Source organism: Leptosomus discolor, chromosome 14 (assembly GCF_034619465.1).
Source record: "Leptosomus discolor isolate bLepDis1 chromosome 14, bLepDis1.hap2, whole genome shotgun sequence".
Taxonomy (NCBI): domain Eukaryota; kingdom Metazoa; phylum Chordata; class Aves; order Leptosomiformes; family Leptosomidae; genus Leptosomus; species Leptosomus discolor.
The window spans coordinates 9,143,214-9,170,624 of NC_141404.1; the positions used below are offsets into that span (position 1 = coordinate 9,143,214).

General features: G+C 46.7%; 2 protein-coding genes across 3 annotated transcripts; both read right to left on the minus strand.

The window, feature by feature from the left end:
• TELO2 (telomere maintenance 2) lies at positions 1-19,175 on the minus strand. Its single transcript, XM_086472828.1, is given in 20 exon segments — positions 1-369; positions 3,464-3,579; positions 4,231-4,295; positions 4,694-4,793; positions 5,600-5,691; positions 6,425-6,595; positions 7,164-7,235; positions 8,228-8,344; positions 9,355-9,446; positions 9,746-9,831; positions 10,418-10,525; positions 11,525-11,613; positions 12,386-12,522; positions 13,798-13,939; positions 14,842-14,910; positions 15,693-15,795; positions 16,197-16,344; positions 17,017-17,085; positions 17,654-17,931; positions 18,451-19,175. Coding segments are annotated over 20 exon segments (2,883 nt in total). The 3' UTR covers positions 1-265.
• LOC104341411 (RNA-binding protein with serine-rich domain 1) lies at positions 18,993-27,411 on the minus strand. Of its 2 annotated transcripts, none has more exons than XM_086472944.1 (7): positions 27,395-27,411; positions 24,679-24,834; positions 24,179-24,370; positions 22,870-22,972; positions 21,948-22,101; positions 21,340-21,481; positions 18,993-20,113 (listed from the first exon to the last, which is right to left on the minus strand). In XM_086472944.1, exons 1-7 carry the CDS (start codon positions 27,409-27,411, stop codon positions 20,008-20,010), a joined length of 870 nt encoding a protein of 289 aa, XP_086329070.1. In that variant the 3' UTR covers positions 18,993-20,007. The 2 variants fall into 2 exon arrangements, with proteins under 2 accessions (XP_086329070.1, XP_009955282.1); XM_009956980.2 differs by lacking the exon at positions 27,395-27,411 and adding an exon at positions 25,176-25,353.

A 27,411-nucleotide genomic window follows, 5' to 3' on the forward strand; every position in this document is an offset into this window, starting at 1 on the left:
GTGGGGGCGGGGGAGGCGTGGGGAGGATGGCAGTGCTAGCCTACCTTCCTGCATCTGTACACTCCGTACCGGATGGCAATAGCTCACTAAATTGGCCTCCACTACAAAGTCCAGATGTCAAGTCAGGTTCGCTGGCTTACAGCTCTGCACCCTTCCCCCTTCTTCCTCCTCTCCAGCCAGGTGACTGCTGAAGAGGCCCCAGCAGTGCCTACACACATCCAGCTGGCAAGAGTATGAGGTGAAGGTCATTTCTTTTGCCCTTCAGCTAGGAAGGGACAGTTTCGAGTTTCTTTTTCAGGTTCTCCATTAGTAGCAAGTTCTGCAAGGCCAGCCTCCTGCAGTCCCCATCTGGATCTTTCTCCATCACATCTGTAAAAGAAGCAGCCACTGTTAGTTGAAAAATGGGAAAAACTGCTCTGCAACCAACACTTCTCTGCTGTGTCACTGACCATCATAGAATGGCACTAAACGCAACAGCAAATGCAACTAAGCCTGGGCTGGACGGCTGCACTTGAGGAATTATGTTAGACCAGAAGGCAGAGATGCACAAACTTGGTCACATCTTAAGCAGCATGAGTTTAGCCAGGCCTTGACTGGCTCACTTCATTCTTGCAGCAGAAACAAATAGTTGGGTTGAAACACTACAGAAATGGCATTCCATGGGATAAACTCTGTGCCAGAATTTATGCTTGTGCCCTTGAGCTGCATGAACGCGGTCTGCAGTCAGAAATCCACTTACTCAAAAGCCTGAAGTCTCCGTTTCTGCCAATTCCTGCCGTCTAAGCAAATGCTCAGTGCTTCCCCCCCCCCCCCCCCCCCCGCCCCAAAATCTGCAGCGACGCTCCCCTTTAAATGGGGGAAAGAAAGAGGCAGGCCCCAAGTTTCAACACATCCTCCGTTTTGAGAGAGTTCTTTCATACTTTGTGCAGCATGTAAGGGAGAGCATGGAGCTGCTTCCAGCAGCTGTTATTTCAGGGGCCCTTAATGGGCCTGCAAAGTAAAAATCAGGATGCACGCAGGATGCCTGAGCAGGGGGAGCCTGGAAGAGCAGAGAGTCTGTGTAAGGATATCCTGTACGCACAAGCAGTGTGCTCAGAGCCCAGTACTGTCAGCCCAAACACATGACTCATTGAGATGGAGTAGGGCTATTTATAACGTCAGGGAGAGCTTCACAATGATGTTTCCATACTCCCTCTACAAAAGGCAAAAAGGGGGAGGCTGCAAGCCTGATTAGTACAAGCTCAAAAGCCAGGAGACTGATGTTAGCACTGTTTCTAATCTCCATGAGCACATCCCTTGAACTGCTGCCACTGAAAAGAGGCACAGGGCATCAGGGTATCATTCAGGTCCTTACATAAACCAAACTCACCTATGACATAGCTCTACAGTGCTTGCAAGGGGTGGGGAATTCCCTCCAAGGCAGCTGCTGAGCAATCAAAGGAACTGTTTCCTAGAAATGTTTAGGTATTCCCTCCCTCCCCCAGGAAAGATTAGGCTACTCAACAGTGGGTCCAGCATGGCATTAAAGGCAATGATGACAGGCAAGGACAAGGTGGATGCCAGCCTCTCTCTCCAGCGGAAATCTCCCAAAGCATCGGCTGAGTAGACGGTACTGTGGCAGTGTCAGAAGCAGTTGCTTACACCACACTGTGAACACTTTCTAACAGGGAACAGTTCCAGTTATGGCCCAAAGGCTGAAGGGCAGGAACAGGCAGTCACATTCACACAACTACAGCAATCTGCATAGGCTATGATAAAATAACAAACTGGAGCAGATTTGTAGTTTTCCACTAAATGCTTCACAGATAACATTTTTCTAGCCCACTGCTCCTCATTGTGCTTTAGCCATAGCACGAGAAATGTAGAAGCTTTAAGCTGAAACCCAAAGTGGTGACTTCTCCTGGTCATTAGGCGTGGTAGTAGAAGGCTTGCACGCTTGACAGCTTGTCATGTTTCCCAGCTACATAGATTAATACATGACACCTCTTGCAAATCTTGTCTGGAAGAGTTACGAAGCAACAGCAAGTCTGCTAGCTCAAAACCACGATTCGGTCACAAAAGCAGGTCTCTGGTGACTGACTTCACCCCTTGGAGCACATGGAGGAGCCCTGTGCCTCCCTGTGACAGCTGTTTAACTAACAATCTCACAGCAAATAGCAAAGGCACAGGTCAAGAAGCTGTTTTGTTTCAGGAAGCAGTTCTAGAAGCTCTTTTAAATTGCACTTAAAGCACATCTGACCAGATATGGAGCTGAGTTGTATTTGTTAAGGTTTGTGTATGGCTCTTAAAAAAAATTTCCCCTTCTCTACTATACACACAACTGTGATCTTGTCCTGTTCTCATTCCCACCAGAATCTCCCATGCAATTTTCATGCAAAAGCATTACATGTAAAGAGATGGCTATTAAACTACAGGCATAAAAAGATGCCGCTAGCTCTGTCATCCTCCTCCTTCTAAAAATAACTCATTAAAACCAAATTACGCAGACCCTCATGCTGAAAACACATTTACAATACTCCTGGAAAGACTTTACTTGGCAATAGCAGTGTTAACTGCAGAGACAAGCAGATCCCTCAGAGCACACCATGTCATGGGAAAAGTAAAGTTCTCGGCCCCACAAGGCAGCTCTCTTCCTTTTAAAGGGCACAGAGCTCTACAACCTGCAAGGATCAGAGGCCGGCTGTGTCAGTGTCGCTTCCTGCCGGCTCCCTGTGGGAAGCCAACTCACCAAGAGTGAGAATGGTGAAGGAAACCAACCCAGGGAGTCACACGAGGTCCACCCAGAATACAGTGGAGGCTTCAGAGCTACACAAGGTTATTTCCTCTTCCAGCACGCTGCAATACCTGACCACCAATTTGCGTGGTTCCAGCCTACCAGAACCTACAAACGTAGCTTGTGTGGATGTATGTGCGTTGGGTGCAGCATGCAAAGCCGTTTGCTGTCTTTCATAGGTTGCTCTTTCCACCAGCAATAGGAAGTTAGGAGATGGGGCCACACTCTCTGCCTCCTGCTTTTAGCACTAAAATAACCCATCTTCTGCGCACATGGTGTAAACAGGCTGTACGAGCCTTGTACGTTGCTGCTGTCAAAGTCACTGCCTGGATGCAATATGACAATACTTTCTGCAGCTTCACCAAGTGGGTGGTTGGGTGCTTAGACAGAGAAAGAGGGCACATAATACATTTTGGGACTTTTTTGGTTGGCCTGTGAGGATAGTCACACTTTGAAGTGCCACATGCAGCTCCCAGCTTATGCTTTAGACACCTCGGTGATACACATGTACAGCACACAGCGTGGTCTGGTATTTGCCCTAAACTTACAGGCAAGTGATAAATATGCTTGCCATGCAAGTTTCTGCTGCTCAACACTAGGACATTACCGCCACCATCACGACTAAAGAGCTGCTGCACAAAGACTGCACCACTAACCAGAAAAACACTGGCGTACACCACCACATCCTACCTCCCAGCCAAGACTGAGTCTCCAAAAGCTCTTCCGCCATGTCCTCCAGAAGACGCTCCGTAGGGACACTGAGGAGCATGGAGGAGACACAGGACAAAAGACCCTGGCGCACATACCTGTTGGAGAAAGGCTGATCTGGTTAGAGCCTGCAGCTTCATATGCTCTACCCTGATTTCCTCACCTCAGGGGTTCTCCGGTTTCCAGTGTTTGTGATTAGGACGATTTTTGCCGTATTCCTACTGATGAGGAGTGTAATCACGCACCAGCTGGCAGAGTGCCCACATACAGAGCCCCTGCCATGCTGCAGTGCAGGGAGTCTAGCATGATCCAGAGTCTTGAAGAAGTCTGAGATGGAAACAGAAACTGGATGTATACAGCGTTCTGGCTACATCTCTGAATTTCTTTCCAGGGTTGAATGCTGGAATTGAATCTAAAGTTTTCTGAGCTCCCTGAGTAAACATAGATGAAACTATCACATGGATAGTTGATCAAGAAATTTGTTGTGCTTTCTATAGATAATGACTGTACCTCCACACTAGAAGACACTACCCAAGTTCATCGGTTGGTCTGACATTAAAAGCAATGCCTTCACTGCATATTCTTGCAATACTCAGCCATAAGAACACAAGGCTGGGGCAGAGCATTAAGCATTAATGCATTAAGTCACTGACATTCTCAGTCAGGTGCTAGTCTCGGACAAAGAGAAACCATCGCTGGAGGCTGGCTCGCAGCTGACTTAAAAATGAAAGCATACAACTACAACTTACGAGTCAGTGTGGAAACGCAGAGCCCAAACAAACTCCAGCAGTGCCTTTCCCATTGCAGCAACTGCCTGCAAAACAGGAGTATGACAAACACTGAACACCTTCACACTCACACCGCCTTACAGAACTGGGCCTTGAGATACACTGTTGTGAATATCAGAGTTACAATTAACCTTACAGATTAGGAAACTTAGGCAGTAAAGTGAAAAGATATGCCCAGCCTCCCACAGAAGTGATAGCTTTTCTACCAGAAGCAAAAGATAGTACAGGAGTGTCTTGAATCCTATGTCCCTTTTCTGACCATTTTTCCCAGCTCTTTTTGCAACTTCTCAGCACACGCAACACAAACTAGCTGCCAGTTTAAGTGTAGCAGGCCCCAGAGCACACTGCCATTTCAGGAGGCGCCTCTGAGTTCCCAAGCTGGAAGTCTCTCCTGGTATCTGCAAGCTCACGCAGCCTTTCTCACCACAGTGTTGACAGCCAGGTACATTAGGATTGCTAAAGTGTGGACCAGTCTTCCAAGGACAAGGTCATCTTCCCCCAGGAGATCAAATGTTGTCAAAGGCCTGCAAGTGCAAGATACACAGTCCTGTAGCAGCGAGAGGGCTGATTGGTGCATCTTTGAAGCAGTCAGGGTGGTTACGCAGGGCAAACTGTCCCCCACAAGCCTGAATCCCTACGACAACAGTCATTATACAGTCATTCCCAGTGTAACACAGGCCACAGCTGTTTGGTCCCATCTTTGCTCCCAGACCAGTAATATCCTCTACTCTTACGGCAGGTATCACTTATTCTACCACTAGGCTTTACTCAGAAAGAACTGCATGCAACAGCGAGCACCACTGCCCTACTAGGCACTACGACTGGTATTAAGAGAATTTTGATTCTCATGGAATCAATTACTCAGCCTTCCTTAGGCAAGCAACGACTTAAGTGACTGACAATAAACTGTGTCCTATAAGGTGGTCACAAGGACCAGTCCAGGTGACAGGCCCAAACCTGAGACAGAGCGAACTTTGGTTAAAGGCTGCAGTCTGAGTTCTGTGGTTTTCTGTGAGCCTCCCATGGTGGAGGGTCAGCCAAGACAACCAGTTTGCTACTGTCAAAATCATCTGCCTGTGTATCTGCTGACAGGTTATTCTTCATAATGTGTCTTCCCTTCCCTTCTGGTCTTAAATACTCCTGCCCAACAAGACTTCATAGGCTAAGTCCAAGAGCCCACAAACCCTTCCCATCTAAGCTTTATGCACAAGCCAGGCATCCGTGTGGTGTCACTGGACTCCTGGACAGCTTCTGGGCTTTAGCCAAGCGGAACAAGCAGGAAGGTTCACTGGCAGCTGCCATGCCCACATCCCAAGGTGTTCACACTCACCTGTCAAAGTGCTGAATCAATGGGAAAAAGAAGTGCCCAGCAACAGAATTGAACTCGTTTGGCCCGGAAGCCAGTTCCACTTGAGACTGACCCTGTCGAAGAGAAAAATGACATCTAGACACAAGATGCAGCATCCGACTCTTCCATTTCACTGGACACTGTCAAGACTATGGGTTCCTTGCAGCCACCCCATTGTCAGCCACTGCCTTCTTGTATGCCTGTGGCTACTAGTTTCCAGACTGGATGGTGCACTTCCCACTTCAGATCCTCTCACACATCTAATGTTTCAGCACAATATAGCTCAGTACTGCTGGGTTAGATATAAGAAATGAGAATAAGCAAGGGATAAAGGAGTTTTGGAAAGGAAGTTCTTCAGGATGAACCACAGGCGAGTTCTGGGAACTAGGAAACTGGCATCAATTTATCCCCCTGAAAAATAGGAAGGCTAAGACAGTCCAGTCCAGAGGCAGCTAGTCTGAAGGAGGTGGCTCTGGGATCTGTGAGGTGCAGTCACAGCTCCCTGCAGCGGCCAGACAAGCTCAGAACAAGCATAGAACAGCAACAACTATCCCTCAAAGCAAGGCAAGGAGTTCAAGGTTTGTTTTCCTCTCCCTACCGGAAGAACACTACAGGAGTTGTTGGTACTCTGCACTGAAAGATTCAGCCAGATATTAAGATGAATTTATATTTGAAGTTGCACAGTCTTTCCTTTGGATTGGGCCAAATTTCACAGGTATTCTGCTCTTTCCAGACTGAACTACAGCAACTCCTAGCATCCCTACTTTTGCTGGATTTGACTTTAGTTTGTTTCTGTCCTGGCCTCACCGTAGCAAATCTCCGAGTCTTGCTTTTGATCCTCTCATCAACAATTCTTCTCCAGTCCTTAGAGCTGTCACTTCCAGGAAGGAGCTGGATACAAGGTTTTGGGGCACCTGAATGCTTGGTCTTCCCACGGGATTTGGGATAGGACAGTTCCTGAGCTGCCAAAACCAATACCTAGATGAAAGAGAGGAAAGTTCTGTTAAGAAGAGGTAATCCCTGTACTAGGGAACAGCAACAACAGTTACCTGCACCTAAACCCATAGGAACAGCAAGGGAGAAAGGCACAACAGGTTCAGAACGAAGGACAGCAAGGTAACCGACCCCCAAATGACCAGTTGGCTCTGAGCTACTAACCAAGCCCTTGGTCACTTAGCCCTGACACAGGACACTGGCTCCTTCTTCAGACACAGTAAGTGAAATGATGTAGGAGGCAGCACAGGCAGATGGCTGTCTTTCAGAAAGTGAAGGTAGAACAGCCTGATGATGTGTTAGGAAACAGCGGCGTCTCCTCGGCAAGTGACCATCGTATGTTTTGCATTCTGTGGGGAGGGATCGCTGTACAATTGTAGTGCAGCAGGGTATGAACAAGAGGGGAATGCCAGGCACAAATACTAACATGAGAGATCCCATGCCTCTGTCTCCTCCTGTGAGGAATAAAAGGTAACCCCATGACATCTGAGGGAAATGGCACTGGTGCAACAAAGACACAAGGAAAGTGGGAAGTGGAAAGAAAAGCACTTACATCGAGAATGTCCATGCGCTGACGAAGACTGTAGTTTAGAGAGTAGAACTGGGAGGTCAAGTACTTTGCTACCTGTACAGAAAAATCAAGGCACAATGAACACAAACCCAGGCTGGAAACAGACTTCCCATTAACTCTAAAAGCACTCCATTTCAGGAGAGGTCCTGTTTCCTGTTAGTTAACAACAAACCTCCAAGAGAAGGGAAGAGACATGCTGTGCCAATATGGGAAATCCAGACACTTCCATTTCTACATTCTCCCAAAGGAAGTAAAGACAAATGGGACTTTGCCATTCTTCTGTCCCACCTACGCAGAGGTACCCAAACAGCTGCTGTGGCAGCTTTGGCACTTCAGAGGCTTTACGGTGGCCTTTCAATACTTAAAGGGGGCTTACAAGAAAGATGGAGAGAGACTTTTTACCAGGGCCTGTACTGATAGGATGAGGGGTAAAGGTTTTAAACTGACAGAGGGTAGATCTAGATTGGATGTAAGGAAGAAATTCTTTATTCTAAGGGTGGTGAGACACTGGCCAGAGAAGCTGTGGTTGCCCCCTCCCTAGCAGTGTTCAAGGCCAGGCTGGGTGGGGCTTGGAGCAACCTGGTCTAGTGGAAGGTGTCCCTGCCCATGGCAGGGGGTTGGACCTCGATGATCGTTAAAGGTCCTTTCCAACCCAAACCATTTTGTGACTCTACAATTACAACCACCAGTCAAGTCTTCTTCTAGAGAAGCCCTTTGTGCCTCAGCTTCCCTCTCTGTGAAACCACCTCCCCTTTGGTGGAACAACCCCTTATCTAATTTGCCTTGTCAGGCATACTCAGACTGACAGCCTCCAAACAGCTCCTCCAGTCCATTACAGCTCTGACAGCATTTTCTCTTTCCTGTTGTTTCAGTCACCCATTGCAGGTTCTTCAGTACATAGCCCATCTCTGCACAAATGCTGTCAGACACGAACTAGCTATTCTAGCACACTCTTACAGCCTCTTTATCAAGCTAGCAAGACTTCAGCTGCTTAAATTTTTGCTCATACCTCAGTTGGAAAAAGGAAAGCAGTAAGAGGGACTCACAGGTATGGGATCTGTGGTTAAAACAGCTACTTGAGCTCTCTGACGGAGCTCCACAAAGCCTTCAACACAGGTCTTCTCCTCCAGATGCAACAGTATTTTTGCCAGCTCCACACTAACCTGCTCAAAATATGAAAAAAGGAATCAAATTCCTGCAGGTGTTTTTTTTTCCTCACAGAATTTACACACCATTTCTAATGTTTAAGCAAAGACAGTGAGAGTATGGATTATAGGCAACATGTTCATCACTTAGGAGGGAGAGAAAACACATTAAGCTAAATGCCATTCAGACGGATTTCTCAAGACACTGAACAAACCCCTATGCCAGTTTCTCTGTCCACATTCACTCTGGCTTTTTGGTAAGTGGTGGCATCATGATATAGGAGGACTTGTCACTGTAACTGACAGGTTAAAGGGGACAGTACCACACCCAAAGCCCACCCAGCTCAGGAAGAGTCTGATGGGCAGCAGCAAACAACGCATTGTGTACCAGACTACACTCCTTCCCCTTCTCAGCTGGCAGAGGCCTGTGTCTCTGCCACTTTCAAGCATTCACGAACAAGTGGTGGTGAGCACTCATCACACTGGTGGCCTTGTCCCAGGTTCCTCTCACCTGAGCTTTTCATCTTGACCAGTACAATCCAACTACTCCTTCTGGAAGGCATCATGCTGGTACAAACAAATAGGGAAAGTCCATTTGATTTTATACCCCTTTTTGTTGGGGAACAACAATTAAATTTAATTTCAATTCAAAATCAATTAAATCCAAAATTAAAATAAACTGGTCTGCGGAATTCATGGCTGTCCTGTAAACTGCATTTCTAATGTTTTTTCTGTCCAGCACAAAGCATGGAGCTTCATCATGTTACTGGCAAGCTCCAGTTACAAAGCATTTACTTTTCAGCCTGGAGCTGCTAAATGCCATACTGTTGCCAGCACCTTTGCCTGCTTCTTTGTTCCTTGGTGCTCTGCAGCATCATCTTCAAAGCAACTATTTCCTTCTATTTCCCTTCCCAAGTTGAAAGCTTTAAATCCAGTATACGTTAGCCTGGCCTGCTGCTCTGTTGGCATGTTTAGTCTCCTCACAAGGGCAACAGGATAATCCTGTACTACAGCTCATACTACTTTACCTCTCTTGTTGCTGCTGGATTCTTTCGAACCAAGCTCTCAAGAGCCTTGACTGTAGCTTCCCATTTGTCCACATCTTCAGATCCTATCAGGACTGAAGGTAATCAGAAGACAAACAAAAGCTATTAACAGAACGGCTCTGCTTGGGTACATACCCCCAGCTTTCTTCTGCCAATAGTTTGTCTTGTCATAGGCAGCTATCACTGATCCAGCGCATGACCAGCATTAGGAACTAAATTGAAATTACTCAGAAGTTACAGTTCAACACTTGAGCTCAGACTACCAAAATCCTACAGCTTTTTCAAATTAGCTCAGAAAAAAAATTAAACCCACACAGAGACCACTTCCCCAAACAGTAAGAAACAGACAAAGACTCAGCCCAAAATCTCCTACCTTCAATACACTCTCGGATATACACAGGAGCCTCAGTCTTTAGTTCTTTATCCTCTGACATGTCATAAGGGATGAGGTCATCATCACTGCAAAAGAAATAAAGGCAGGAGTTAAGTCTACGGGATACAGACAGTCTTCCTTTCCACAGCTATCCACACAAAAGAACCAGCAGGTACGTTGTTGTATCACTATCCCTCTTGCATCATCCAGCACACTGCTGAAGCCTAGCCTGAAACGGTTCCTTAGGAAGTTCTAGAAATTACTCTGAAGCTCAGCAAACGAGCAGTTTTGTGACCAGATCTGGAACTGCATCTCCTGCCAAGTGCAGGAAGGAGTCAGGTGACCCAGAGAATAGAAGCTGATTCTTGAGATTTCTTTATAGATTGGTAAAGTGACAGAATAAGGCAGGTCCACTATCAAAATGGGTAGATATATTCATAATTCCAGGAAAAATGGAGTACATACTATGGCTGTACACACGCAAGCTTTGCTCAAACTACGGACTAACATAATTGCGTGCAATTTCCTATACAAAGTCCTACTCTGCTGCGTGCCACTCAGCTGAACAAGGCCAGAACGCACAAGATTTGCCAAGGAATGCAATTAGTGATAGCTCCATTCTCCCCGCATCTGCCATTATTTTCCATTTCCTACCCGTTTCTTGCCCCACACCTGTCAAGCTCAGCATCTGACTCCTCATCTGGCATCACGGGGGCTGCTGTACCTGAGTTCTTGTTACCTTCCCACACCAATGGCAGTGCAGCATCTGCTTTCTCATTCCTGCAGCGAGCAACGAGAAGCATTAAAACCAATGAAGTAACAGTCCTTATTCACAAGCAAGCAACTACCCACGCCATCAGTCCTTGCGGCCTGCACAGAATGGCAGTAACTATTTCTGCTGCAGTCTCCCACCCAGCTGGCTTACACAAGAAACAAAGCCCTGAAAAGGAGAATGGGGTGAGGGGAAAAGAGAAGCAGAATCTCTTAAGAGAAGAGCAATGGATGACAAAAATTAAGTTAGATAATTTGCTGTGTTCCTCCTGCACTAACTGTACCTAAGACTGCTATGGAAAGACTCATCTGTGATAACCGGATCACGCCGGCCTGCACCGTATTTAAAACTATGAATGAAACAGAACAAATGGGGAAGAAACATCTTTAGCCACTGCTGGTAGGACAAATAAGGGAAATTTTTTTTCTATCTCAGTACCTATTTCTGTGGACTTTGGTGAGTCCTTTCATCTCCGTGCTTCTCAAATGCCGTCTATGCCCCTAAAATGGGAGCATTAAACCTATATCTCACTGGAGTGCTGGACAGCTTCATTTGCTAACAACATGAAGTGCTTCATTCATCTGCTGATAAAACGAAGTGCTTCAAAGAGCCTCAAGGAAGTTAAGAGCATCAAAGGACCAGTCTTTAGACAGCCAGCCTACATTTTTGTTACTGATGAATGGGCTGGGGGCATACGGCCCGAGTGCCAGGCTTCCCAGACGAGAACAGAAAGGCCCGTTTGATCCTACCCAGTGGCATGCAAGACCCCTAGAAACTGCAGCAAGGTTTCACCATGTGCAGATATCAAACAAGCAATTTTAATACACACTACCTCTGAATTACGAATCTAACATAACTACACTGCATTGTAAGAATAAGGTGCATTAAAACTCTTAAGAAGATGGAAGACACCTTGAATACTGTATACAGTTCTAGTGTGCAACTCAAAAAAAGTATGGAGAAGAGTAAAAACGATAGCATGGAGATGAACAGCAGCAATATCTTACTCATCATCTAGAAGGCTGGGGACAACATAGAATGGTGAAGTCTGCACCAGAAGGGACTTCAATTCTCTTGCTTCATCATCTTCTTCATACTAGACATTGAGAGTAACTGTTACGGCACTATTTGATTGCAAATATGCTCAGCATTTAACATTTGACCCTTCTACTGTGTGCAAATGAAGACTGAATCATGAGCAGATGAACCCACACAAGTCCCATTGTTTCAATCACAGCGCTGCCAGCAGTAACGTACTTATGCTGTACGGCGATCTGTGCCCTATGGAATCTTTGTCTCTACACGTATTTAACAGTAGTACCTGATCAGACCTTGCCTCAATGTTATTTACAGTCGTTAAAACATCTAATAAACGGCAATGTGGCATGAGGGGTGATGCAGGCTTTTAAAGATTTGATGCGATTTAATCACATAACTCTTATAAACCCTACTGGAAATAGCAGAGCATATATCCCCGTGTCAGTCTTGAAAATCTCCACTCAGAGCAGGTCTTCCCACCGCAGCAGTGACTGAATGTCCACCATCGGTTTAGGTTTGAAGTTTCCTCTCAACTTCCATGGGTCAGACTCCGATTCCTTCACACAATACAATAATCCTCTCACAGTCCTTTATTATCATCAGTTTACCCTGAACTCTGCCATCAGATTAGACTCTTTAGGTCACTCAGGCACCTGGCTGTTTTCTACACAATTGGGTTTTGTACCTCTCTTTTCGAAAGCCTTGCTGCCTCTCCTTATTTCCAGCTAATAATTGTTAGAACTTGCTATAACGCCCTGGATCATCTGGTTTAAAGCTTTTATTTCCTCTAAGCCCTGCACATCAGGCATAAATTTCATTAAAACCTTCACCTGAAACTTCAGGACAGGCCCATCAGTGTTTATTTTCAAACTAATACTCTCTGCCACAATCATTCCCAGACGCCGTATTTGCGGCAGATTGCTGTCCAAGTGGCATTTCACACCCTCCATCATGCTTGTGAGAAGCTCTGAAAAAAAAAACCACACAGTGCATGAAACAATGACAGAAACAAACATCCATCTTTATGCCAGTTCCCTGAGAAGGCATCTTTAGCCACTTGCCACCCAATAATGGGTAGAAAGAGAGGAAGGGCCCACGTAAATGCGACTTGTATTTCCGCAATGGCAGTACTGCCCTTCAGCACCAATGTAATCAGCACCAATGTAATCAAACCATGCTTTTTCATGGGGTACAAAGTCAACAAAACATTACAATATATTCTAAGTTTGGAGTATTTCGGTTTTCACTGAAACAAGAGGGTGGTAAGTCAAGTCAATCTTTAGTTTGTTTTTAGGGTGCTTCAAAACTACTTGAGCAAAAAGTCATGTTTTGATGAAGCTACAAATTCTGACCAGTACAATAATCATGGAGAGAGAAATTTCCCTCAGCACCTAAATAAGTTGAAACACCAGTATTTCGCAGCCCACAGAGAATGATGGTTGCCAGCTTTACCAGGCAGGCTTACTGCTGTTAGAATGGCCTGCTTCAGCTCAGAAAAGCCTATCTTTTCAACAGTTGTCAGATAAAAAACACATTATAAAACTACAGTACTGTTATTTACTAACAGGTCACTTATTCACCTAAAGAAGAATTAATTCTATAATGAAGCAGATGAACAGGTCTTGTAAGTCAACCTTCTCCACCCCCGAACGCCATACACACAGAGAAGTAACTCTAGACATCGGACAGAAATTCCTTTTATTGCAACAGAAACTTTAGACAAGGACCCCAATGTGCTACATACTGTATGAATACAGAATACGAGGTCCTTGCTGGTCACTCACTATCCCTACTTTCCTCCCACTGAGGGGAGCAGAATGATATGGAGAAATACACATGGACAGTAAGAGACCAATCAAACAGCTTTTGATCCTGAGTATTTTCTCCTGTCCCCTCTGGAGACTTACTCATGCTCCAACAGCAAGCCTATATATTGCAAATCATCCCATCCCTCTAACCAGTCCCCAGAGTCAACCCTTGTTTTCCATGACAAAAGCCAAGGGTTCCTAAACCACTGCTCAGGTCAGAACCTTAGTTGTCCAATTTTGTAATTCAAAGCTAGGCACTCGCAATCATTCTGTATCAGTGCTAAAGAAAAAAGAGGATTCCAGCAGGCTACCCCATTGGCCAAGATGAAGATGGGACAATTCCGTTTATCCATAGGTCAAAACAAGGTCTTTTTCTACTCACAGTTAGACCTTCTGTTAAACAAATCTAGCCCCTGCTTCTCCCACTGCCTCACCTTGTCTGCAGCTCTCGATTTCAGGCTCCTTCAGGTGGGAGAGGCAGATAAGGATGGCCTTGCTAATATACTGCTGCTGCTCAGGTGGAGAGTGTTTTACAGCACTGCTGCTGCCCCAGGTCTCCAACAGTTCTTGCAGCACCTGAAGCAGAGAACTCAAGTTGGTTTGAAATGGATCTTTTCTACACAGGAGTAAGCATGTTTTTGAAATGCGCTTTCAGACAGCAAACTGTGTATTCTGATGGCCCTTTGGTCTTCATGCTTCCCAGTGAACTTCACACTCCCTACAAACGGAGATAACTTGGTATTTCTGGGCCCAACACGTGCTGTGTTTGACCAGCTGAGAACTCCACACCAAATTCATTTAATATATTGTTAAATATAATGGTTTTTTTTATTTTAAAGTGATGTGTTTATTTCTCATAAATAAATATTATATGCAAAGCGATATTGTCAAAACCCAATAGGATATTATACGGTTTTCTATGTTTTCAGGCAATCTTATACAGCTGTCAATACTTGCAGATAACTTTAGAATGTGCAGACAATGGAAAAAAAAATTTGACAAAATGGTCGAGATTTCCAGAGATACAAATTTCCTAGAAGTTCCATCACACTGCTGACTTGGAGAGAGAAAATATCTGCATCCCCACGGAGGAGATCGCAGATGAGAGATTCTAAAGCATCAACCACTTGGCACACAGACAGCTCTCAACCAACTTCATCACTTGCTGCCATCTGCCCAGCCACACAAACCGGAAGCCGAGAAGGATGGAGGACACAGGACATCTGTCAGAATCCAAGCCTCAATAGTTTCGCTACTTGGAAGACAATTTACCAATTAAATATGAAAACCTAATGCCAGCAGTGCAGAAAGTCTTCGATTTGTGTATCACAATTCACTTGTGATATGGAAGGGCTTCCCTCACTCTCATGAACAGTAACAAAAGTGTCCTAGAGAAGTACCAAAACTGTGCACCCCACAGACCCTCACACTGAACTTTTTCCATCAGATACCTCACCAACAATGCTACTTAACCTTACTTTGATCAATAAGGCACGCCGAAGGCCATCCAGGGACAGGTAGCCAAGGAGGTTCTGCAGCACTGCAGTCTGCAATGAAAAGCACGAGTCTTGCTTTAACTGGGCATAAAGCTGTCATTCAGCACTGACAAGTGTGTATCTTTACTACATTAAACTTTTAATTCCAAGGTATAGGTTGACAACACTCGAGGACAGAAAAGTAAGCAAATTTAAAAAAACAACCACACATACATGCAGTTGCTGATGAAGCCCATGGGAAACCAGGACAGCAATACAGCACAGTATTTTTACCATCAAAACCACATCAGCACAGTCCCAAGCAAACATGGAACACAGAAAGTCTAGGGAACATCCCTCACAACATCACCAGCCACAGAACACTTCCTAACACCTTGTGACAAAACTTAGGTGCACAGGAAAAAACCCCCCAACAATCCTTGTTTCATCTCTTCAATCCAATGCTTATCCCTGAGGGCGGGTCATGGCTTCCTCAGTCTCTTCCTTCAGATTCTAAATTAACTAGCGGTCTCCAGCTCCTCAGAACACTGAAATTACGTGCACATAACTGTTTGGTTCCAGAAAAAAGTACAGTTAAGTCTGCTAAATACCATCAACCCTGTGACAGCACACGAACCCCAGGATTTCAAAGTGAGCATTCACCACTCCCTCTTCATTACGCTCAGCTGAGGGGATGTACACGCACAGCTCAGGTACACGTGGAGGGCCCGAGGGCTGATTTCAGAATGAAGTGTTAAACCTTACTCAAGAAGACCCGGAGCTCAGCTAAAGCACACATTTGCACTTGGGAAAAATGGGTGTCGCTGCACTGCTGTTCAGCCCTGAGTCCTTACCGTATGGCCATACTGCAAGAGCAGCACCTTCTGTGTCACGACAAACTGAGCTTTCTTGTTTTTCACAACCAGGTTCCCCAGCAATCTGGACAAGACATCTGCCCTAGCAAGACAGGTCAATAGCAAAACATTAGGAATCCACGTAATTTGATTTCATTTCATAATCATGCTGCTACTAATCAGAGGAAATCCTGTGAGCAGCTATTTGTAACAACGTCTCTAAAACACCTCTAAACTTTAAGAGTGAGTCAGTAATTGCAAAGAACGTTTTCACTTGTTTTTTCGCGGCATGTCAGGATGCAGATCTTTAAGAAGTAGTGCAGGTTGCTACCCGAGAGGGAATAATCAACTGCTTTACCCTTAGAGTCTCCCAAGAAATGGCACTGTAGGAAATTGCCTACACAGAGAGACACATATCAGCATCTTTCAGAAACTCATCGTGCAATTATTTGTGAAAAAAATCCAGCCTTTGCTCTGAATCAGGGAGGAAAGCAGAGTTCTTACCCAGGTGCTCTCTGCACAAAACCAAGGATCACTGCTTCCATCCAGCGGTCTGGCACACATTCAACCAATCGCCAGCATATTCTTTGCCAGATGCAGTCTGACTTGGTGAGATCCGTTAGGCGGGGTACCAAAACGCTCAGAATTTCCTCTGAAGTAGAAAAGAAAACAGGTAAATACACCAGATAGACAGAGCTGGTGCAGTGGTACTCAAGGTCAGCCTGCAAATGTCAAGACCCTTACAAGCTGAAGAAATACATGTACAGTTTGCAGGTAAATTGCTCCTGTGGTAAGAACTAACACAAGCAGCCTAAGGAACTTGCAAGTATTCCTCAACACAGTAAAGAGCCAGAAAATCTTTCCTCCTCTTCCCCAGCCCTGTTAGCTAGTTCTGCATTCAGTGGCTGCAAAGCCCTAAGCAAAGCCAGCCAGGAGGCTACTCAAGTCACAGGGTTATTACCTATGGGCAGTGATTTATGCTGGTATTTTCAGGCACTTTCAGACCACTGGAGGAAAAGCACTAGAAGATCATTAAACAGTTATGCCCCAAATGGCAGGATGACCCAATAACCTCATCAATTTTTGAGAGGGGAACAGATCACATTCACATGAGCTGACAGAAAAGCATCAGCATCTATCAGATATGTAGTTGAGCTCAGCAAGCAGAGAGCAGCCTGTACAGTCCAACTCACAAACATCCACAGTATTAATTGGTCAGCCTCCCTCTCCCACTCCCTCTGCTGATCATCGTCAGTCATTCTTCTGTACTAATACAGTAAAACAGACCTTCCCCCTCCCCAAAAGAGTGCAGCAAAACACTCACTTTGTCTTCCATGAACGCACACCTTCCCCAGGACATGAGAAACAAAAGAGATTGAGCAATCCAAGCCACCTGGGATAAAACAGACACAAGCTTAACATCACCAGCACCCTCCAACCAACCGTCAGAAAGAGGTGCCTGCACTTCTACAGGTACTGAAGCCCGAGAACACAGATTAACTTTTTCTCTTCAAGCATCACCTCTTCCTCCCTCCACCACCTGCCTTCAGGCACAAAGCAGCACCCAGTATTATTTACAGAGCAGGAGTCAGAAGATTAAAGTAGCTGAGTCCCACTTCAACACAATGGTAACAAAGCCACTGGTTCATTCAGTGCCCTTTAAATCTTCCCTACAATTCCTTCAGCACAAACCAAGTGATCACAAGCTTTGGCAACAGAAGAGGCTGTTTAACCCCTCGTAGGACTGCAGCTTTCAGCAGCATTTTAAAAAACCCTCGTCCATCTTCCTCACTTGTGGTATTTTGTGCTTTTAAGCACAACGAACTTCAGCCTGAAGGATGAACGTGAGGCTCTGAAATATCCGGTATCTGTATTTCAAGCACCAGCCAAGGAGGTCCATGTGCAAAGCACTTCTTCAGAAGAACCGTCTCTACAGCACAGCCTCACACCTGCAACCTCACCTCTCAGGGAGTCGGAGATCTGCTGCAGCACCTGGATAACTGCACCACCCAAGAGAGGAAAGTAGTTGTGTGGGAAGAAGACTGCCGGATGTTTCCCCTGGAGTTTATTGCTCACGTGGTCAGGCAAACACACAATCTTGTTGAGCAGGTCCTCTTGCAGCTCGGGTGAGCCAGCCTGTGCCTGCTGCTGACAGACCTCCCACATCAGAGCTGAAATCCGGCCCTCCTGCAGGAAATGCTCCAGGACCTCGATGACCTCCCTTGGATGGAAGCTAGGCCTGGGAGAAAGTAACTAGAATCAGTCCCTGCCCCTTTTAACCGATAGAAAAAAACTGTGAATGCTGTCATTTTTCTGTTGTGGTCTCACCACTACAACACTGCTGCTCAATCGCATGGAATTCTAAGCAAAACCAAAGCGATTTTAATCTTTTTGTATCTCTACGGTTTCCTCAGCTCCTGACACTTCAGGACGTCCAACAAGCGTAACTGAAGCCAGCGTGGTGACCTCCGCGGGAGGTGGGTTTTGAAACGAGGGGCCCGAGGGCAGAGCAAGGCCTCCCCCGCTCACGTTCGGCTCTGTCCACCTGCACATTTACGCCCCCGTTATGCCACGGCCGGGGCACCCTCAGGCACCCTCCTTTCGGGCTTCGCGACGAACCTTGCGGAGGACCAGCCCCTGTCAGCTCTCCAGCCCACCGCGCCGGGCGACGCCCGCCTCTGCCCGCCTCCCACCGGGTAGCAGGGCCCGCAGCCCCAGCCGGGCCCGCCCCCCCCCCCGCCACCCGAGCCGGACTGACCCCGAGGAGGCGAGGGCTTCCAGCAGGACGCAGAGGGCGAGGCCGGGCGGGCCCTGCAGGAAGCAGCTCCGCCGCACGCCCTCGGGCCACGCCGCGCGGGGCGCCCGGGCCAAGCTCCGCAAGACGGCGCCGAGGAGCGCCCGCTCCCGCTCCCCGAGGGCGGCCGGGCTCCGCGCCGCCGCCGCCCGCACCGCGCCCAGCGCCGCCGCCGCCGCCGCGCCCTCCCCGCCCCGCTCCAGCGCCGCCGCCGCCTCCCGCAAGGCTCGCTCCAGCGCGGCCGCCATGGCGCCCAGGGAGGCGGGCAGCGCCCCGCTTCCGCCCGCCCGCCCGCCCTCAGCGGCAGCCAACCCGCGGCGCCCGCCTGCCTGACGCCGGGAAAAAGCGCCGCCCGCGCCGGTCTTAAGGAGACAGGTGCCCCGGGCGCGGGCCTGCCCCCGCGGGAAGGGCCGCGGCGGCGTTACCGCCAGCTCCCGGGTGAAGGACGGCCGGCTCCCCGGTGCGCGCCGGACGTGGGGCCGGAGAAGGGAGCGAGGCAGGCCGGCTGTTCTCAACCCTACTGCTTTATTCGGTATCGCTCATCCTACACAAGTACAAACACAACAGGGCCCAAAAGGCTACAAAGTGATACAAAACAAAACAAAAAAAATCTTTATAGTATTGACTGTACAACAGGGGGTAAATTCTCTGCCTTTCCCTACGCGAACCCCAGCTAATCCAGCCAGCATTGCGGCCTCCAGCCTGCCTCTCTGCCTCACAGCTTCCAGGGGGTCAACGCTCAGTTGCTAATTTGAGATATGTAGAAGTGCTCACGCCGTTTCACTGGGGGGTTGTGTAGGGAGTTCTTACCAAAACCCTTCAAGAAAAGGTGAAAGAAATCACTTACAGGGGGCAGCTACAAACCAGTTCTCAAGATTTCCAGCTTCTTTTCTAAAGCATCATGTTCAGTGGGCTGGACTGTTGTTTCTGTGGTGATCACCTGTTATATGCATGGCAAAAGAGCTTAATCTGCAGAAAGAGCTTACTTTGCAGAAACTAATGATCTGTTTGGGAATTGGAATAAAGCGACAACTTGGTATTTAAGTCTCAGGCAGATCTGGACTCCAGCTGCTCTGAAAAATCCTGTGCTGGCACCCAGAGATCAAGTGAAAAGTCTCCCTGTCTTACCATACAGAGTTTCTGAAACAGCTCAAGATTTACATGCTCATCTGTACAACGTGCTAAGCATTTAGAAATCACCAAGCAGCAGCCTGCTAACTTGAGAAAGAGAGGCTGTAACATCTTTCCTTCCCTTTACCTGGAAAAGATGCTGTTGCAGCCTTTAAAATCAAAGCCATTTTTAAATAATTTCAATTCAATGCCAGGAAACTAGAAGCCCCACAGCAAAGGCTATCTACTAGCCAGAAACAGTTGCTCTCCTCTTAGGTTGCCTTCACTGCCAGGATTATCTCTCTCTCTCTCTCTTACTCCTCCTCACCCAGACCCATTATAAAAAAAGGTACAATATTTAGTCTGATGGGATTTAAGTTAAAAAATAAAAAGCTGTCCAGTCTTTTTGCTTTATCGTGAGGAGTTTGAGCTGGAGCGGCTGCGATGGCGCCTTCGTCCAGGAGATCTGGATCTTGATCGCCGGCGAACGGGGGATCTGCGCCTTGGAGACCGGGACCTGACAGTGAAGAAGAAAGCTTTCATTAGGAGACCAGGGCAACAGGTTCCAGTAGCGTGTCAGCTCCTCTACCGACTCTGAAATAAGCACTTCCTGTCCCCCTCCAAAAAACCCTCATACACCACAGTAAAAAAGCTCCAGTGAAATGCAGCCAGCTCTAGAGAGGAAAAGGGCAATTCAAATGTTGACTACACAGCAGGAGTATTCTGGCTACCCTCCCTCTGCTTCAGGAAGGTGAAGGAATGTTCAACAGCCAAAGAACAGACAAGACTCTGGTCTTCCTCCTCAAGCAAAACAAGCTCACATTCATTCTACACCAGATTCTCCTTCACCAAAAGGTCAGCTTTGACTCCTGAAGCACAGTGATATTCAGGGAAAGGATTTTTACAAGCGCTTTCAAACCACAGGGGCGCTTCTCAGAGGAAGTCTAACTCGAAAGAAATAGCTTCAAGCCCTTCAGTACTACCACCAACCTGCATGGCCATCAGTATGACACCAAGGGTCCAGGCACAGAATATTAATGGAGCCTGACACAGTAACAAAACTCAGTCTAGGGAAGAAAACCATGAGGAGGGAACACCAGGTGTAGCATTCACCAGACCTCAGCAAAAGGCATGTTTAAAGGAGGACCAACAGACAGTGGATCTTGTGCCACATTAACTAGCTCTCTCTTTAAACCCATAGTTTGCAAGCTCTTCAGCAATCAAGCGGCTCAAACAGGAGCTACTTTCACTAGTGACAAGAGTTTAAGCACATCTCCAAGACAGAGCAGCCCATCTGGCTGCTGAGGAAGACTCCGGAAGACCTACTATCTGAGCATGTTCGGACCGCCCCAAGTCACACCACAGGTGACATCTTGGGGTCAGCATACTCCACTCCCCTGGTATGGAAGGACTGCTTTTCGCCACAGACCCGTTCAGAGAAATCAGGGAGGCAGGCGCAAGGGCTTCAGAAAAGCAAGTGGCTGGAATGGGCTGCCCAAAGCCTTCTGCCAGCCAGGAGTCCATTCTCACCTCGAAGCATTTATGCAAAAGGGATCAGAGCGGGTCACCCTGGCGCTAAGGAGTTAAGAGTTACGATCCAGGTTCAGCTGATGCCCCAAAGGTGTTACTCTCATTTGGAGGGGAAAGCCAAGTCCAATAGGATTAAATTGTCCCCATGTTGAGTCTTTCAGTGATAACCTGTTGTTACACTGAGAAGGAAACAGAAATGGTCACAGCTCTCACCTTCTCCTCATGCGAGGAGGTGACCTGCGCCACATGGGTGGTGGTGGCAGCATCCTCCTGGGTGGGCTAAAGCGTCTGGGAGGCGGCCTCGGTCGCGGTGCCAGCACAGCAGTGGCAGTGATCTCCTGACCGTCAATCTGGCCTTTTAAGGGAATCACAGAAACAGGAAGAAGTAAGTATTTTCCAATACTAACATCTACACATAACATTAATGCAACTCACAGCTTTGTCACAAGCAACTGAAGCGTGAATTAGCCTACAGTGCTATGTCCACCACCTGCCCGGGAGGATTTTGACAAAGGCCACATACACACTAGACTTCTTAATCTAACATCCCATCAAATCGCAGTTAAGATGTTAACCAGGAAAGATCTTCACAGAAACATAAATAATTTTATCGCTCTTTGTTTTGAAAAAAACTCCGTTTTAATAGCTTTGCGATGTTTTGGATCTGTCCTGAACCACACAAAAGCCAAAGCCATTTGAGTCGAAAACAGACAGTATTTCAGATCAGTTCCCCAACAGTTTCCAACTCATTTACAGATCAAATTCCTCTGCTCCACAGATTTTTAAAAGCACCCAGCCTCCTTACAGCATTTGATACCTACCTCCATCCATGTGTTTCAGGGCTTTCTCAGCGTCATCTGGGTTCTCAAACTCCACATAAGCGTAACCTTTAGAGAGGTGTGGATTTAGCCTGTCAACTGGCATGTCAATCATTTTAATCTTTCCATAAGTGGAAAAAATCTCCATGATGTGATCCTGCAGAGAAAGAGCAAAGTATTAAGGACAGAGACCACTTACTGACCAGGTCTGGCTGGCACAGAGCAGTAAATCCACACCACTAGATTAGGTTTAAATCGGTGCCGCCATCAGGAAGAGACGTTTTTCACTGGCCAGACGCGGAAAGGATTACCACTGCGTCCTCTACTGCTGCCTATTCAGATCCTCCTCAGACTGTTCCAGACCCTAAGCTCAAGCAGAATTACCACTGCATGTCAACGCTGGCTACAAAAGCACAACTAGTGTAAAAACCTTGAGGACCTGAAAAAGGAACTTAGGCCCTCAGCTGAAAACTCTGAAGGTACAACTGTACATATTTTTTAAAAAACACATTATTTTTTCAACACCCTAAACCTTTTACTTCTGAAGACCTTTAAAATACATTCTAGCACAGACAACATAAGCCAGCCCAGCTCTCTTCAGATCCTTTATCAAGAACCTCCAGATACCCTTGATGCCTCCACTGTAGTTTCAGCTATTGTCCCAATTCTCTACCCTAGTAAGGCAGGACACAAGGTCTGGAACACCAATGAAGCAGACAGACCTCTTACTCACTACACAGTCTCAAGAGCCCACGCTCTATTTGACTCAGTAAAATCACACCAAAATTTTCCTCACTGATCAATCTGGACACAAAGCAAGAACTTTCAACAGCAACACCTTGGCAGCACTCTAGCAAAGAGGTTTTGACACGTCCCGACTGAAAGGCGCAGGCTTGCCTTTCCAGGGCAGCAGGTATGCCATTACCTTGGTCACGTTTCTAGTGAGCCTTCCCACGTGCACTTTTGTAGGTCTGGGAGATGGGCTCCGCCTCTTCCGCTCCTTTTCATCTCTCTTGGGTGGCTTGGACCTGATTTTGACAACAGAAAACGTTCACGGTTTTCAGGGAACATACGAGACAAAACCAAGCAGCCAGTCATTACCGCATGATTAAAAAGTACTATTTTGCTTGGGAGGGCATCTTTTTCCTTAAGAAGTTACAGGTTAGGAAGTGCTGGGGTGGTGGTGAGGGTGTTCCACTTAGAAACACCTCAGGACTTGCATTTGCCTTGTCTGCTTTTGCTTTAGAGACTTGGGGAATTTGAGAGCCTTTTTTGTGAGTTTTCAACTTTGTTGCCACTAGGGTAACAAACATGAAATTTAGCAATCACCTCTGTAAACCTGTTGGCCAGAGAAAGAGAATTTCCCTGTTGTTAAAACAAAAAACATTATTTGCCTCAACAATTCAAAAGGCAAAATGAGGACACAAACACCAAAGCATGCCATAACCTGGCAAATTAATGGAGCCAATGATTTGTGTTTCTGTATCTTCTGTTCACTAGAGGTCCAGGCATCTCATGGTTAAAAAAAATATTTAAGTAGCTGCATATCACAATTTCCGTGTAGTTTAGAAAAAATAATCCAGAACATAATTTTAATCTGTAAAAAATTCAGTATGCAGAAAATTCATATTAAGGCTTCTTCCTAACCTTACTGTCCATAAATGGAATGATACTCTAAAAAAGCCTGCACTGGCTCATAATACTTCAGTGGATTTTATCAGCCTTCAGCACCTCACCTACAGTTATCCCAAGGAAAAACGATAAGGATGTTAACACAGTTTGATTCCGACCCTTACAGGAAAATGCTTCCTTTGCCCTCAATCCCATTTTAGTGTTTTATATGCAAGAATACCCATATACACATGGATACACATACATCCCATTTTCAGCCCTGACTTTTCTGTTAGTCTTGGCTGTAATTTACAGAAACCAAAGAGCTTTACTCTCATCCAGTGCCCAGTCCCTTACTATTGGTAAACATTTATTAAAACTGCCTCTACAAAACATAATATTTAAAATCACTCTTTAAAACGAGGTTTCTAATCTCTTTTCCCCCAGGGCACACGTTTTGACTGTAAGGAAAAGCAGAGCACCTGCTCTGCCAGAATTCATATCTCTAAGTTACGGAGAAAGCAGACAGTTCTCAGAAAACAACCTATTCTGATCACAATCTGGTATTCTACACGTAAATTATCTTACCTTCTGGTAATTCCTAGAAGATAAATAAAACTTACTTGGAGCGGGAGCGTCTCCTGTTGTCATGTCTCCGTCGAGATGGACTTGGAGATCCAGAGGAGCTGCTGGAACTGGAACTGCGTGAGGTGCTGGAGCTCCCAGAACGGCTTGAGGCAGAAGAGGAGCTCGAGCCACTGCTAGAACCAGTGCTCGAACTGGACCCTGAACTAGAAGTTGAGCTGGAACGGGATCTGTTGGGGGAGGAGGGGATAAAAATGAATGGAGTACCCAGAAGAATGGTTGAAAAATCTCTGATAATTACAGAAAGAGGGACTGTGAGTTAGAACAATAAAAACTGATGCTCCATAGCTCACTAGGCAGCTAAAGGAAATTCATACCAAGAAAAAAATAACACTCCTTGATTCAGACAAAATTGCACTGTGACTACCACAACACAAACTTGCAACAAGTCCGTGACACAGGGAACAGAACGTACCAGAAACCAAGCTGGTGGTTTCTGAAAACACCTTAATTTGTTCCTCCCTGTAAAAGCACCCACCTGGTACTGCTGCTCCCACTGGAAGCACTGCGTCTTTTGCGAGTCTTGTCTCGACCACGATCCTTTTCACCCGATTCCTTAGTGGCTGCTTTATCCTTGGACCGGTCCTTCGATTTCTCTTCAGACCTATCCTTGCGCTTAGTTGGTGAGGGAGCCCTTCAAGAATAAATTGCAGAAAGCATTGTTTAATACAGAAAAACATAAACAACAAAAACCCCACACCCAAACAAAGAACAGAACAGCAACACAAAACATTGAACTTCAAATGTAACTCAGTATCACCACAACTGCAGAGTTAAAGCATTAGGCAAGTTTGGACTTTTTAGAAAAAGGAAAACATTTTACATTACAGAGCAGCTTTGAGGCAGACAGCTCACATACAGAAATTCACGCAGGAAGAGGTACATTTCCAATTCCTCACCCTCACTGGGAGAGCCCTAGCACCCTATGACATCCCCAGTTTTGTTAAGCCTATAAAATTCGGACAGAATGATTACCTAGTGTTGGATTTTTTATTATTTTCTTTGAGTCCTAGCAAACTCTTCTTTTTCAATCCTGATAACTCCATCTCCCCTTCGGAGGCGTCCAAAGCAGCACCAAATGGGCCTCACTTATCTCAAATCTCACTTCTAACTCCTCGATTCTGAGAACCGATCCCTAATCGAGTGCAATAAACTCCAAAGAACAGCCTAGTGACAAGATAAAAGGGTTTAGAAACAAGAAATTAACAGACAGGCATAAAAAAACAAACCTGTTTTGCAACAATGGCAGCACACTCGGCATCGACTGACCCCTGTGGAGTACTTCAGTGACACCCACCGTCACACGGCCGCTAACGGCCAGCCCCTGTGCCGGATCACACGGACACCGCGTGCCTCACGTAAAAGCCCGCACCCGTGTCTGAAGCTCTCATCCTGACATTCACAGAAGTACAAAGGACCTTCATCAGCCAACCAAAAAACGGGCAGACAGAGGACATCCATCTTCCCTGCAAGATGTACATGCAGCTCACACTTCTTTTCAACAGCCTTGTCTCCAGAGGAGTAAGCGCTGGTTTTCTCCAAAGCAAATTTGTGCCACGTAGCATAGATTTGTGGATAAGAGAGCATTGTGGAGAACAACCCCCACTGAATTATGGCTGCTTCCAGCCTCCACAAGCTGCTTCCAAAGCTCTGTCAGCCTTGGAAAGACCAGAGTAAAGGGCCCAGTTTGCTGCACTGCTGCAACAGCAGACCCCACTTTAACTTCTCAGCAGAAAGTCTAAACGGGATTCTGATCTCACCTAGCCCAAATCAGCTCCCTCTTTACTCTAGATCCCAAAGGAGACAAATTGAACACCCCACTGTTTAACACCGAAATACTGGGCATTAGTTGAATTCCAGATGTTTCCCACGAGGGGGCTGCATCCGCCACATATTCTGCGATGTCTACACCCGTTGTTGCATTTTGACCCTTCCACACCAACTATCTGAGGCCTGCATTACAAAGCTGCCACCAAGGTATGTTTTCACAACCACTAAAAGCGCAGGGCAGGTTTGATCCGGTGCAACACACATTATCTACCTATGAATGAAGCACTCGGGAAATGCAAGAGTGGGCACAAGCACGTCTGAACTGCCCGGCTCATCTGGAGTGGCGCCGAGTATTCAGAGTCCTGCACCATGTTGAAAAACATCTCTATCTCCACATGCATCACAGGCAAAATTAATTAACAAGAAAAAACTCTCCAGCTCACTGCATCCAACAGTCTTGTTACTTCTACGTGTCTGGTGTCAGATTCTGCTAAGGAATTACTTTATTCTCTAAACTGCAATTAAACTTCCGTTTGGGAAGAGATCACTTCTAAACAGCTAAACTCCCTTTCCTGATTTTCCGCTTCCCAGGTTTCCCTAACACAACACCTCCAAAAAGCAACTCAACAGAACATTCCCAAACCCAGCTCTCTGCAGATCCAGAAGTCAAGGAACACCCGTGGCTTTTTGCACAGAGAACAGAAACCACAACACAAACGTGCCCCTGGCAGGGCTTGCAGGGAGAGAAGGCATCTTCTCCAACGCCAGCGGCGGTAAGGAGGCAGTCCCTGGGCTGCTTCACAGGAGCTGCCAAGGTGATTAGAAAAGCAGCCCCGGGTACGTCACCCGGCTTTACGGCACTTCCAACCAGCTCTAGTGCGAAGTGTGAGGGGGCTGAAGTTCAAAAATGGCCACCACTGCCTGAGCCCAGCTGACTCACTTGGAAGAGCAGAACAGACAACTTTCTGGACTCACAAGACCAAAAAACTTTGCATTTTCCTTTTCTGCCTTTCTTCTCCTGAATAGTCAGGTTTGTGTTCTCTCTTCGTACACACCAACTCCTCTTGCACCGGTGGGCTACCACAGCGCCAGTGCTGCCAGCCCAGCCTGACAGCTGGCTCTGTTTCTGCCCCTGCTGGAAGGGGGGAAGAGAGGGAGCCCAGATGAAGACCAGCACATGCTTTGCTGCTACCCAGCCTGCTGCTGGAGCAGCAGGTAATGCTCAGTTAAACAGCTGCTACTCCCGTACTGCTCCTCAGGACAGGCACTAGGTAAGTCAGCCACACGATGCTCACACCTGCAGCAGGCTTCCACACGATGGTTCATGCGGCATTTAAGCAGCCTCCAAAATAACCAGTGTTTTTTCCTCCATCTATGTACCTTTCTCAGGAATACCATTTGCCCAGTTTATTTCAGGCAGAAGCCTCAGCCTAAGAGACAT

Bases quoted from the DNA above. Each gene is read 5' to 3' on its own strand.
- LOC104341411 (XM_009956980.2), bottom strand. From the start codon at position 25,246: ATGGAGTTATCAGGATTGAAAAAGAAGAGTTTGCTAGGACTCAAAGAA. The intron at 21,482-21,947 runs GTAGGTATCAAA...TTCCCTTAAAAG, and splicing joins CCTGAAACACATGGATGGAG to GCCAGATTGACGGTCAGGAG. The intron at 20,114-21,339 runs GTGAGAGCTGTG...CTTCACTGTCAG, and splicing joins CCTCCTCGCATGAGGAGAAG to GTCCCGGTCTCCAAGGCGCA.